The 13,545-nt window shown below is 49.2% G+C and overlaps 7 protein-coding genes across 7 annotated transcripts; all 7 read left to right on the top strand.

The window, feature by feature from the left end:
- Positions 1-108: 108 nt before the first annotated feature.
- Positions 109-333, top strand: TEOVI_000681900 (uncharacterized protein; the record flags this gene model as incomplete). The annotated part of the gene is made up of 1 exon (XM_067219935.1): positions 109-333. One exon carries the CDS (start codon positions 109-111, stop codon positions 331-333), a length of 225 nt encoding a protein of 74 aa, XP_067076036.1.
- A 1,495-nt stretch (positions 334-1,828) lies between these two features.
- On the top strand, positions 1,829-2,221 carry TEOVI_000682000 (uncharacterized protein; the record flags this gene model as incomplete). Its single annotated transcript, XM_067219936.1, has 1 exon — positions 1,829-2,221. The coding sequence occupies one exon, from the start codon at positions 1,829-1,831 to the stop codon at positions 2,219-2,221; it is 393 nt and encodes a 130-aa protein (XP_067076037.1).
- Positions 2,222-2,529: 308 nt separating this feature from the next.
- TEOVI_000682100 (vacuolar ATP synthase subunit c, putative) lies at positions 2,530-3,672 on the top strand (the record flags this gene model as incomplete). The annotated part of the gene is made up of 1 exon (XM_067219937.1): positions 2,530-3,672. One exon carries the CDS (start codon positions 2,530-2,532, stop codon positions 3,670-3,672), a length of 1,143 nt encoding a protein of 380 aa, XP_067076038.1.
- A 310-nt stretch (positions 3,673-3,982) lies between these two features.
- Positions 3,983-5,332, top strand: TEOVI_000682200 (uncharacterized protein; the record flags this gene model as incomplete). The annotated part of the gene is made up of 1 exon (XM_067219938.1): positions 3,983-5,332. The coding sequence occupies one exon, from the start codon at positions 3,983-3,985 to the stop codon at positions 5,330-5,332; it is 1,350 nt and encodes a 449-aa protein (XP_067076039.1).
- Positions 5,333-5,579: 247 nt separating this feature from the next.
- On the top strand, positions 5,580-6,869 carry TEOVI_000682300 (uncharacterized protein; the record flags this gene model as incomplete). Its single annotated transcript, XM_067219939.1, has 1 exon — positions 5,580-6,869. The coding sequence occupies one exon, from the start codon at positions 5,580-5,582 to the stop codon at positions 6,867-6,869; it is 1,290 nt and encodes a 429-aa protein (XP_067076040.1).
- Positions 6,870-7,217: 348 nt separating this feature from the next.
- On the top strand, positions 7,218-8,609 carry TEOVI_000682400 (tubulin cofactor C domain-containing protein RP2; the record flags this gene model as incomplete). Its single annotated transcript, XM_067219940.1, has 1 exon — positions 7,218-8,609. The coding sequence occupies one exon, from the start codon at positions 7,218-7,220 to the stop codon at positions 8,607-8,609; it is 1,392 nt and encodes a 463-aa protein (XP_067076041.1).
- A 1,975-nt stretch (positions 8,610-10,584) lies between these two features.
- On the top strand, positions 10,585-13,278 carry TEOVI_000682500 (aconitase; the record flags this gene model as incomplete). The annotated part of the gene is made up of 1 exon (XM_067219941.1): positions 10,585-13,278. The coding sequence occupies one exon, from the start codon at positions 10,585-10,587 to the stop codon at positions 13,276-13,278; it is 2,694 nt and encodes an 897-aa protein (XP_067076042.1).
- Between the last annotated feature and the right edge of the window lie 267 nt (positions 13,279-13,545).

A 13,545-nucleotide genomic window follows, 5' to 3' on the forward strand; every position in this document is an offset into this window, starting at 1 on the left:
ACTCAAACAGAAAGTCCCTCCCCATCTTCGGCGCCATTGGGCAGCGGAAGGGGTACCTCCCACTGCGCCCCTCCCCCGAAGTGCGGTTTTCCACATACCAAGTTGTCAATGGAATGGACTTTCGTGCGCCGGCTAGCGAGGGCGAGGGCGTATGGAGTCCAGTGCGGAAGGGACACGTTTCCATCAACTAAGCCCATCTACCGTTGGGGAGCGTCACTTCATGCTTGCAAATTCCTTCTGTCCGAAACTGGAGTACAGTTTCCTCACCCCACCCACACGAAAAACGTAGTACGTTTGCCGTTCCGCTTTTCCCCGCACCCGATGGAGATTTAGTAATGGCCAGCTTCTCCCGTCCGGTACAGGATGCCTACCCCTGCACAAAAGCCAGAGGCTCCGCTACGGTGCAACGACGCCGTGGAGCATTCAGTTTCACGGCTGAAAGCTCACCACCAACTTAACCATAGCATGGGGACGAGGCGGTTCCAAATACAATTTTCGTAAAAATGCACCCTCCGGTGAGTGTAGCCCGAGGGGCCTCTCCTCCGACACGAAAAACGTCATCCACCAGACCGGGGGCTGAGGATGGGCTGGAGCCGCACATCAAATTTTCGATTGATGGCTTGCTGACCCACGCCTCGCGCAAAGCACGGAATATGATGCGTTCCCTCCTTCGAACTTTGCCGGATCGCAACAGGAGGAAAATGGAAGGGGTACAGGGCATCGAATAGGATGCGGTTGGTAGAACCCAACAGCCGCGGCGGGCTCAAACATGTTCCAGAACGGAGCGTGTCGGGAAGAAAAGCGGCGCTTGGGCATGTAGGAAGCAGGGGAACCACCGCAACTGCTGCGGGCGATATGTGCGTGAGGCCGAATTTGGTCTCGAAAGAGTAGCGGGAACGGCGGGCGCAAACCCTATTGGTAGCGGGAGCTGTTCATGTAATGAATGAGGAGGTGCCCTCAAATTAAAGACGCTCGAGGGGCGCAAATACCAGCCAATGGGTAAGTAATTCAGGTAGGATGGGTGCGGGTTTTTAACCAGCGGGGTGGAATTGTTCCAATTCAGCGTGAAGAAGGGGATGCCGCGGATGCTCGCTTGCGGGGCGCCGAAGAGAAAAGCACCCAGGGCGCATTCCCAGTCTAGAGGCAACTTCGCTGAATAGGCGCCGGCAGCAAAGCCCTGCGCTGTCAGAACCGGGGAGAAACGAAGAGTACGGTGGTGTGGTGTTTGGTGAGGGCCCGGATGGGCAAGGGGCAATAAATGGGTGCCGGAAATGGTGGACGCAGTCGGGGCAAGGGGAAGGCGTCGCAAATCGTGAGAAAGAAATTTGGAAAAGGAGGTAACAAACTAAAGAGCAACGAGCACCCACTGGGCTGCAAGAAGTGTAAAAATTTCCGGTGACCCATTTGAGCTCTGCAAGCAGGTGCCCGTTCACTCTGTGTTAGCATGAAGCGTCGCCGGGTCGCCGTCGTGAGGTTTCGCCTTCGGAACGTCGCAACCACAATCCACGTACTTTTTGTGCAGGAAGGGTCTCTGTGCAGCCGGAAGCCCTTCAATGCATTAGACTTTCCAGCGTGGGCGCGCCCGCGGTGGCATTTGCGAAGAGAAGCCACGTTGCTACTGTGAAGAGGCTCTTGCCACCACCGCGAGTTGGAGGGCGACCCGCCACATAATGCTGCGGCAGCCGGGGAGGTACCCTAATTCCTATTTTGAGTGGAGAGGGCCCCCTCCCCCGCCATTACCCTTTTCAATTGGAGGGAACTCCCCCATGTAGGTAACGGTGCCGTCCCGAATGCCCCCGCTCGCAGTGGAAGCCGCGAGCCCCTGTCAATGCTGTGGGGTTCTAGAAAGGGGAGGAGAGAGGGGAGCATCTGGGACCTGCGCCGTTGGACTTGCAGCTGCGCAGCCCGAACGCTTCTCGGGTGCGTGAAATCGGCGGCCGTGCTGATGGTGCTCTGGAGGCATGGATTTGCTCCCTCTACGGTGGGGCCTTTTCGCACGCGTACCATGCGGGTCTGGTTGGCGAGGGTGCGCGGGGCGGGTGCTGTTGCCTTAGGGTGGGACAACCTGCTGTTAGGAAGTGGGGGTGGGAGGCAGAGAAAGGGAATGGATGATGGGCCAATTGGGGTGCACCGCTTATCGTTGTGCTGCGACCCCTCGTGTAATACGGGTATGTCCGCATCCTGTTCGTTTCCATTTTTTTGTCTGTCAGCTTGTTTGTAGCTTTTGGCATCGCACGCTAGCCCCTATTTTTTCTTTAAACTACCGCGTGGGGGTTTAGCACTCTATTTATCTTAGTCTCATTCACTTTTTTTTACTTTCGGATGGCTTCCTGTCAGTGTCATTTACTGTGTCTGAAGATAGTTTTGCTCATGGATTTCGAAATCGACAGTCTTATGGACTGGTCGGCGTTTTACGGCATTATTGCTACCTGTTTTTCGTGTGTCAGTGCTCGCCGCCTTCTACTCCTGTTTGGAAAACACACTACGGTTCTTTATTTCTAGGTAAGCATAGGGGTGGAGCAGTGTAAAATGTCGGAGCACTTTCTCCTTTTGGGGCTTCCTTTCCTTCCGACAGGAGCGGACTCCTTCGCGTTTCAATACAAAAACCTCGTATCCCTCCTTGGGGCTGCGGGAAAGGACGTTTGTTCATTCGCTGTCCCGAACTTTAAGGTAGGAACACTTGACTCTCTCATTGAAGCAAGTGACGAGCTGGCAAAACTGGATTTACAGGTGGAGAACAGCTTGGAAAAGCAGATTACGATAATGCAAGAGATATGTGAAGAGCCACGTGATGTCGTTGCAACCTTACGATTCAACCAAACACAGGAGATGACCCCAGCAGCATTCGTCAAAGGGTTTCAGTGGAGTTCAGCACAGTTTGACAGCAATGAAAGTATTTTGGGCCTGGTGGAAAAGTTTGCAAATTATTTCGCAACAACCGAGGAAGGTGTTCGTGTGGTGATGACGAAGTATAATGAAACGCGGAACAAATTAACTACTGTGACAAGAAAAGCTCAGGGCAATCTCTCGGTCAAACCTATTAGGGAACTGGTGACTATGAAAAACCGGAGCCATCCCTTCATTGTTGATACTGAATTGCTCACTAACCTCTTCGTCGCAGTGCCCTTAAGTTCGAAGAGAGAGTGGCTAAATGAATATTGGTCCCTCAACGATTTCGTTTGCCCCGATTCGAACTGTATCATTGCAGAGGATAGCGAGTTTGTGCTAAACAGCATCGTCGTCTTTCGTCGAGTTTTGGAGGATGTGAAGCTGGCGTGCCGGAAGAGGAGGTATATTGTACGAGATTCGGATGCAGCCGACGAACCGTCGATAAGGGATCTAAACGACTTTATTAAAAGAGCCGAGAGCGAGAAGAAAAATTTCGGCTTGGTACTTCGTCAAAGGTACACTGGTTGCTATGTTGCTTGGGTTCACCTAAAGGCGGTGAGACTTTTTGTGGAAAGTTTATTGAAATATGGGCTGCCTCCACGATGCATATCGATATTCCTACAGGTTGACAAGAGAAAGGAAGCAGAAATAAGAAAGAAAATATCACAGCTGTACCCTGATTTGAGTGTTCCTTTTTCAAACACTTCTTCTGTGGAAGACGGGTCCCTGCAATACGAATACCCGTATGTTTCTATTAAGATGACCAATTTGCAAAGGTGTTAGGAGGTACAGACATTACGAGTCGGGTTTTATTTATTGCGGTACATACGGCTCTTGCTCTCTTTTTTTGTTTTTCGGAAACACGCATATATATGTGTGCGTATATATGCTGTTGGTAGTGCTTCTCTTTCGGTGATGTTCCGTACGGGCTTGGTGTTGTTGGACCTTAACAAATGGTTTTGTTTACTGGAATCAGTGCTCACTGTTTTATTTGTACTCTCTCTTTTTTTAAAAAAGCTGCAATAGCTTCTTCGAGGTGCACGGGCTGAAGAGGAGCATTAGAATCCAATCATAATAAGCGTAGTTAAAGGAAATGCTCAGCCTCACTTTTCTTCTTTTAGCTTTCCTGCTGATGGCTACCGAGTCGCAATCATTTGAGGTTTTGCCTCTAAATGTGACCCACCTTAGCACAGGAAATGGCTTATGGATGCCATCGGGTGCTGTCACGCTACAGGAGGGTGTAATCTGTGCTCAGGCCTATCAGGAGCCGTGCGCCGAGTGTAAGCACCAACTCACAGCGGTATGCACTTTTGATGGTGGTAAAAGTTTCTCGGTCCAGCAAACGAAATACCCTTTTTGTGCTCATCGAGGTGTCGTTGTTGGAGGCACTTTGCACTGTCCCTTAAAAGTTGATAACGTAAGTCAGAATGTAATCAACATAACAGTTGTGTCATACAAGGGAAATGTTTCGCTTTTAGAAAACGAAGAAAACACAACAATGACGTTTTCTTACATACCTGGGGAGGAGGTGACAGATATCGAGTTCAGAGGAAACACCCTTTTCCTAACTGATGACCAAATCTATTTAATGAATGCTGTCGTAAAAAGAAACACCTCCTTGGTTCACGTGTTGTTTCAGTCAGATGATGGATATATATGGAGTGTTCGAAGCAAGATACCCTTAGATCCCCTCGATAACGCGGAACTCATGTTGAGGGGTCGGAGCAGGTTGATGGTATCGACTTATAACTCAAGTCACCATTACGTCGTTTCCTCCGGGTATCAAGGCAGATGGTGGGGTTCCGTACACTACGTGGACACAGAGAGTAGACCTGCAGCGCTCGCTGTTGGAAATGGTATTTCCATTGAAAGCGGTATCACTAATAAATCCGGTTTGTTGGAATTGGCAGGGGTAGTGGAGGGGAAGCCGAAGGTGAAGTCTGTTTCACTTGTAGATTTGTACAAGAATGTGACAAATGCAAGCCAGATACCGGACAATTTTACTTTGGGGTGCGATAATGAGCTACCTTGCTTGACAACCTCTCACATTGCACTTATGAGAACTCGCGAAGGCAACATGACTGCATTGTTTGGTTTTGTTTCCACTACCACGAAGCGGAAAACTGTTGTCGGACTTACTCTGCTCATTGATGACACAGAGGAGAAAAATGAAAGGCTTGCGGAATTGCGAAAACTCGAGGAAGAGGCTAAACAGAGAGAGGAAGCGAGGCTTAAATATCTGAGAGACTTGGAAGAAAAAAAGCAAAAGGAAAGGGAGGAGAAACTTAGGCGGGAACAGGAGAGACTTTTGAAATTCCAGAATACCGATGAAAAGAACATTAAAATTGCTGTTTCTAGGTTATCCGAAGACGGTGAAATGATTGTTGTGCGGGAAGTCGACCCAGATTTGGTCGATTTAGAAAAACAAGCGTTTTTCTGGTAGTTTTATTATTATTCCTTTTTTTAAAAAAATATCAGGGTTCGGTTCCGTATCTTCAAAGTTGCTATCACATTTTCTAAATGTGGCTGTGGCGTGTGACCCTTCTTTGTTATTCTAACTATACCCCCCTTTCCTTCCGCTTTCATTTTTATTAGGTGCATTCCGGTGTCACTGTTGTTTGTCAAATAGTCCTGACGTTCTCTGGATCGTTTCACTCTATTTGAAAGTCATTTTCTAGTGTCACTGAAAAATGGCAGAAGCGGACTGTTCCCCATACAGAGCTAAAAGGGATGACCGAGCTTTGGTGGTAAGTGGACTTAAACGCACAGTATCCACTGCGTCCCGAAATGCCCTGTATGCGGCTGCGGGACGACTCGCCTTTGGTGTAGTAACCGGTTTATTGAAGAGCGGCCTGCGGACCGGCGTACACAAAGTATTTTTAAGAGAGGTTCTATCCGCTGATCCTCTCAAATGGGCATTCCTTTCGGCGGGACTATCTTGTTTTCGACTTTTGAAGCACATTGCATCGAAACTATGTTCCCATTTGTCGATACCCGAGAAATTCTCCTATGTAGTCGCGGGCTTTATATCTGTTCTACCAGTTATGGTAATGGAGAGAGGAACAAGGGTCGAACTTTGTCTCCATGTTCTCGTCCGGGCTCTTCAGGTAGTAGGGACAAGCTGTGTTTTGCCTCTGTTTCCTAAGGTGTTCAGAGATTTCGAGCACTATGATATTGTAGTAATGTGCCTTAGCGCGTCGCAAATACTTTACGGGTTCGTGTTTGCACCATACACAATGCCACCTTCATACCTGAACTTTCTGTCTAAAACATCAATGCTCGACGAGCGCGTGGTTCGGAGTTATGCGGGGCTTACACGACACCAAATTTCACCTGAACTTGTTGAGTTGTGCGTCGAAAGGGGACGCAGGCTTCCTCATGACCCCAGCGAACACCTTAGTGTCTGTTGTTCCTACGCCCACGAGGGTTTGACATGCAATCAATTTTGTTTTATGCTCTTCTGTAAAAATATGGTTCAAGTCGGTCTACCATTGTATCTACCACTAAAGGTGGCCACTATCGTCGTCCAGTACAAAAAGTTGATACGCAAACCATTGCAGTCACTGTGCCGGGCTGCTCGGTCGGTGTTTTTCAGTACATTGTTCTTGGCTCTGTATTCGGTTTGCAGCACCAGGTACGCTTGCCTTGCAGCGCAGAGGAACATACGTGGTGGTCTTTTGTTTGCAATTGCTAGCTCACTTGCGGGGATAAGTACGCTTATTGAGCCTAAAGGGAGGCGAGCAGATTTGGCGTTTTACTGTCTCATATATGCCATCCGATCGTTTGTTTTGACTCAATGTCAATTTGGGAGGCTACCGTATCCACGTCAAAGCTCCATATTCATGTTGTACCTTTTCTCCGTTGTGCTTCTAATTTTTCAGTACGACTATGATCCTGACAAACTTGATCATCGGTCTCGATATGTCATATCGAGGATTGCTGGCGGAGAGATCTTAACACCCACTGAACAGTATGAATGAAGCAATTTAGGTGCTTTAACCGCGGAAGCCCGTTTCTGCGAGGTCAATCACGTTCGTACGTGCGTGTGACCAGGGTGCACTGTGGAATGTATGTTGTATTGCGCCATTTCCTAAGTGGTGGGATTACAGAACAAGGAAGTAAAACTCGTCGTAAGGTTCTCACTTCCGACGCCCCTGCCGTCATTTTTGTCCGCCATATAGTTCTCTTCTTGTCTTCACTAACGAACTTATGCTGCTAACATCTACCGGTGCAAAAGTTGCCCCTCTTCTCCAGCTGTTTTAAATTTGTTCAAGGTATTCTCTTGACGTCGCTGAAGTAGTGCGTTCACTTACCAACCGACATACGCTATGACCTACCAAGCGAAGGAAGTTGTTACGGAGGAGTTCCTTCGAAAGAAGCTAGAGGTGTCGGGTGAACTGGCCAAGATGCGTGCCATGATAGTGGACACTGCTTTGAAGACACTTTCCGAGGACCCGAACATAAAATCCAGGCTGTTTTCTCCCACACCACGTCTCAAGGCCGAGAAAGAGTCTGCGAAGGGCCGCCAGTCGCTTTCTGTTGTTATGGAATATTTGGAGCACATGGGACTGAATTACACACTGAGCGTTCTGAAGCAAGAGGCTGCTTTAACTGAGTGTGCGCTACAAAGCCGCCAGGACATTGTTCGCGAGCTAGGACTCCCTGAGGGTTCTGGTCCCATCCTGACGACGATTATGGGGGCACCGGGCGCGGCGGGTGCCAATAGCGGGGTCTCCAAGGACAATATTGGTTTACCTACTACTACCCCAGAATCAGCGCCTGTCCCTCGCGCCCCTGTTGCTCAGACTAAAACTGAAGATGGTGAAGATACCACTTACTTTATTTCTAAGTGGTCTGGTCGAACATTTTATCGGTCCGGAGGGCAAGTGAGTGGTCAGCAAGTACAGTTGGAGTACCTCACAAACTGCACTGTTTATGTTCTGGATCCGCTGGACAGCATAACTGTGGATGATTGCGAGGGTGGCGAGCTCATCATTGCCGCTTGCGAAGGCAGTGTATTCCTCCGGAATTGTAAAAATATGACAGTTCATGTGGCCTGCAAACAACTACGCACTCGCGACTGTGAATATATAACCCTGCACATCTTCGCAACAACGGACCCTGTCGTGGAGTCAAGCCATCATATTAATTTTAAGCCTTTCTACATAAGGCTCCCCGGTCTCCAAGCCAGTTTCAAGTCAGCCCGTCTCGACCCCAAAACGAACCGCTTCGTGCACGTTTACGATTTCACTGAGGATGATCCCAAGCTTCCTAAACCCCATTTTACCGTTACGTATAAGGGCCACGGCCTTTGTATGAAAGACCTTTGTGGTGAAAAGGGGAAACCGGACTGTCCGCAGGAAATCGAAGATTTCCTCGCTGGCCGCCTTGGGCCAGCGGCCAGCTCCGAGTCAGGACATAACAAAAGCTACAACATAAAAACGGGTGCAGAAGAATGGACGGGGAACAAAGAAAGCAGCAGTCCCGAACGCGGCAAGGAGGCAACCCCTCCTGAATCGGCTTCAAGGTCCGATTCGTCAGCTCCTACAACCCCTCATTCGCGTAAGGATGATGCCGTTCCAGCCCCCGCCGCGGCCACTGGAGACGCTCTGGATGGCTCGTACTCTTCTTTTGACGATGACGAAGACGAGGACGAGAACGATTCTCAAAGTGACAAGAAGTCCGAAGATGACGACGACGATGACAGTGACGACTTTTAGGTAACATGGCGGTATCGGCGACAAGGTCGTTTTCTACAATGCATTACTACCTCCACACTGTAAGCCACACTTTGCGCGGTGTCCATTTTTCTATTCAAACTCTGTGCTTCCTTTGGTATGTAGTCACTGGCCCCACGAAATTCCTTTTCTGCGCTTCTTACACTGATCAGTAGAGGGATAAGTGGGATTTGCAGAAAGAATTTGGTGACGCAAGTGCTCCACCAGGAGCGCGGGGAGCGGGAAGGAGGCACAGGGAGGGGGAATATGGATGTTTTGAAGTCGTCATGTACAGTATGCTTTTTTCGTGATGAAAAAATTTACTTGCACCACAAGACATTGCAGGGATGGTACACGGCGATTGCATTACAGTGCACATCTCTTTTTTCTTTTTTTGAACTGCTGTTCCCCCTTTTACATCATTTTCGGACTTTTAATTTTGATGATAAATGAAGGATCTGCCTGCACGTGTGCAATGGGGATATCAATATAGAGGAAACAATTGACTTTGTTCCATTTTTCACGTGACCCAGCGACGTGCAGCTGGGGAAGTCGTCTCAGACTCGCGGGCTGTGCTGTTTCCCGTTTGAATGTGATGTCGCAGTCGCCATATATGTGAGTATGATGCTGTTTTTATTGACGTGCACCTGGTTTCCATAGTTTCCGCTTTCAGCTTCACAGGGACCAAAGAATAATGTTCCCCACAAGCACAAATAAAGATAGTGTACATTACATACGGTCACGATGTATATCATCCGTGATGTCATGGTTTCCGTAGTTTTCCGCTGGGATTAAACCTGTTTGATGTTTCCTCGGCTGGTTCACCATATGTGTGGATGCGCTTGCCCGTCTCCGCGGTGGTAAACGCATTGTGGTGGGAGTCTCGGCACTATATGGCAAGCGACACAAGCCAGAAGTGTGAACCGCATTCGGGAGCCTCTGCCGCTGGACAGCAGCAGTGGAAGCACAAAATATTAAAGTTGCGGTGAGTCAGCAAGCACAACTCCTGGCGGGGTGAGGCTGCTGTTGGATTAGATTTGTTTTTTTAGCCCTCAGTGCGGAGACCCCACCGCGTTGCGTCACGTGTGTCCCTCCGATCCCCCGTTTGCGTTGGCGTCCAGCTTGTGCAGAGCAGCTGTAGTTACTCCTGCTATTTTTTTTTTTGTGGTGTGACTGCTCTAAGTTTTTTCACCCTTGGAGTGGACGGTTGCGTTTATGGGATGTTAACTTTGCGTCCGCAGGCCACGAAGATGCCAACGGGGATCGTATGTTGGGAAGGGGAGTGAGGACTGGCAGCCGCTGTTAAGAGGTGTGGTGTGGTGGCGGGTCCCTCTTTCTTTTGTTATTGGAGGTCAGTCTGTCTTACTCTATCGATAGTAGCATAGCCTGATGTGCGTAGAACAGGGGATCGTGACGACTGTCAATCGATGACTCGCTCAGTTGACGGTGATCCGCTGTTCTTTTGGTGGAAAGTGCGTGCGTGGGGTCTTGGTCCAGCCTTCAATTTTCGCCCTGTCGTACCGTTCCGTGTACCTCTCTTAGGTTTGTTATTTGTGGATGGCTATCGAGGATCATATACCCACACACACACACATATGTGCAATATGGTTGTTGCCAGGAAAGCGCGTCTATGTGAAATGAAACCTACGGAAGTGGCTGAACGTTTGTGTGGACAACGAACGGTTTCTTGCTTTCTACTCTTCTTTCGCAGTTGACGGAGTATCCACGGGCCACCCGAAAGGTGGGCACACAGTCAGTATGAGGTGCCTACCAAACATTTTGCAGGTCAAACAAAGTTTCTTACTTGTAGCCGCATTGGGCGGGGGTTTTCTGTGGCATTCTATTTTACATGCCTTTGTGTTTATACTTTTTGCATTAGTAAGGTTATAAAAATAAGGTTTACATCGACTACACTGCCAAAATAATAGGAAAGGTATATACTGCACAAGCGAAAGGGTAAGAAGAGGGAGTCTTGTGTATGCTCAGCACGATGAAGTTACTGAAGGCCTCCTTGCCGTCAAACAACCCATTTCTAAAATACATCGCTACCCTGAGCGTGGACGGAGGTCAGGCACAGTACTTCAAACTACACGAAATTGACCCCAGATATGATGGTTTACCCTTTTCGATTCGCGTCCTCCTTGAATCAGCCGTCCGAAATTGTGATGAGTTCGATATCACATCGAAAGCAGTTGAAAATATACTGAGTTGGAGCGAGAACTGCCACAAGAGTATTGAAATCCCCTTCAAACCAGCGCGCGTGGTGCTCCAGGACTTCACTGGCGTTCCCTGCGTTGTGGATTTGGCCGCCATGCGTGATGCAACGAAGCGTTTGGGAGGTGATGTTGACAAGATCAATCCCCAGATTCCGGTGGAACTTGTGGTTGACCACTCTGTTCAGGTGGACAGCTATGGGACCCCGGAAGCAGCAAAGCTTAATCAGGACATTGAAATGCAGCGCAATCGGGAGCGGTTCGAATTCCTTAAGTGGGGGTCCGAAGCATTTCACAATCTGTTAATTGTCCCTCCGGGATCTGGGATCGTTCACCAAGTGAACCTTGAGTATCTTGCCCGAGTTGTATTCAATAACGACGGAGTTTTGTATCCTGATTCCGTTGTAGGGACTGATTCGCACACGACAATGGTTAATGGTGTTGGTGTAATCGGCTGGGGCGTCGGTGGTATTGAGGCGGAAGCGGGCATGTTGGGGCAGTCGCTCTCTATGGTGCTTCCGGAGGTGGTGGGCTACAGATTTACTGGTAAACTCTCGGAGGGTTGCACAGCTACCGACCTGGTGCTGACAGTTGTGAGGAACCTACGGAAGCTGGGTGTTGTGGGGAAATTTGTTGAATTTTATGGACCCGGCGTCGATACTCTTTCACTGCCTGATCGCGCAACACTAGCGAACATGGCACCAGAGTACGGTGCCACCACGGGTTTCTTCCCAATTGACCAAGAAACTCTCAACTACCTCCGTTGCACGGGCCGAGATGCAGAGCACCTTGCACGTATTGAGAAGTATACCAAAGCCACGAAAATGTTCCGTACAGGTGACGAAAAAATTTCGTATTCGCAGAATATTGAGCTGGACCTTTCTACAGTGGAACCATCACTTGCCGGGCCCAAACGTCCACATGATCACATCTTATTGAGGAATATGAAGCAAGACTTCGAAGCGTGCCTTGGCGCCAAGACGGGCTTCAAGGGGTTTGGCATTCCCGATGGGGAACACAAGAAGGAGGTAAAATACACGGTTGACGGGAAAGAAGCGGTTATGCGCCACGGAAGTGTCGTCATTGCTGCTATTACTTCCTGTACAAACACCTCGAATCCGAATGTTCTTATTGCAGCAGGATTATTGGCAAAAAAGGCCGTCGAAAAGGGGTTAAAAGTCCCAGCAGGTGTTAAAACCTCTCTTTCCCCGGGGTCGCATGTCGTTACCAAGTATCTTGAAAACTCTGGGCTGCAAAGTTTTCTTGACGAATTGCGTTTTCATACAACGGGGTACGGCTGCATGACATGCATCGGGAATGCGGGTGATGTTGATCCCGCCGTATCGAAGTGCATTAACGATAATAACTTTGTCGCGGCTGCTGTGCTATCGGGTAATCGTAACTTTGAGGCACGAATTCATCCCCAAACGGCTGCAAACTACCTGGCTTCGCCTCCTCTTGTTGTTGCGTATGCCCTGGCTGGGCGAGTTAACATCGATTTTGCGACCGAGCCGATTGCCAACGATGTGTATCTTCGGGACATTTGGCCCACGAACGACGAAGTTTCTGCTGTGGTGCGGGAACATGTCACGCCGGACCTTTTCAAAACTGTTTATAAATCGATCACAACACTTAACGAACAGTGGAACGGTTTGAAGGTGAAAGGGGGTACCCAGTATGAATGGCAGGAATCCACATATATCCACAAACCACCGTACTTCGAGAAGATGACCATGGAGGTCACACCAAACGTGGTATTTAAGAATGCCGCGTGCTTGGCAGTGTTCGGCGACTCCATAACCACAGACCATATTTCTCCGGCCGGAAATATCGCCAAGGATTCACCGGCCGCCCAATTTCTGCAAGGGCTTGGGGTAGCAAGGAAAGACTTCAACACCTACGGCGCGCGTCGCGGAAATGACATGGTAATGGTTCGTGGAACATTTGCCAACACCCGACTTGGTAACCGCATCGTTGGTGAGGGGCAAACGGGTCCCTTCACCATTCATTGGCCGACCAATGAGAAGGTTTACATATTCGATGCCGCCATGAGATACGCAGAGGAGAATACACCTCTTGTTATTCTCGCCGGCAAGGAATATGGGAGTGGCTCTTCCCGCGACTGGGCGGCGAAAGGCCCATTTTTGCAGGGTGTAAAGGTTGTAATTGCCGAGAGCTTTGAACGCATCCACCGCTCCAACCTCGTTGGGATGGGGATTGTGCCCCTGCAGTTCCGTCAAGGTGAAAGTGTGGAGTCACTTGGACTCACTGGGAGGGAGCGCTTCAACTTTGATTTCTCCGGCGGCATACATCCCGCACAGGAAGTGACTGTCCAGAAAGATGACGGCTCTTCCTTCAGTGCTATCCTCCGCATTGACACAGAGATGGAGGTAAAGTATGTGGAACACGGCGGCATCCTGCAGTATGTGCTCCGCGAGAAAATCAAGGGTAATTTGTAGCGGAACACCGAAACCTGTTCCTCAGAGAATAAGCCTGTGAATTAGTGAGGGGCGTAGCAAGGGATATCTTTGTTTACCGCTTCCGTATTCATCGTTATTGCTAACTACATATTTGGTACATGGTTGGGTGTGTGGGGCGGCTACTACCGCCACATCGTGAGACGAGGTAGAAGCGCCGTTTAACTGTCTCCCCTTTGGCCAGCTGACTTGCTGCCATGCCGCACATTTGTTCCAACGAAGGTTGAAGAGGATGCAAAAAAAAAAAAA

This window comes from Trypanosoma equiperdum (genome assembly GCF_001457755.1).
Source record: "Trypanosoma equiperdum strain OVI genome assembly, contig: ctg_1024, whole genome shotgun sequence".
In the NCBI taxonomy this organism is placed as follows: domain Eukaryota; phylum Euglenozoa; class Kinetoplastea; order Trypanosomatida; family Trypanosomatidae; genus Trypanosoma; species Trypanosoma equiperdum.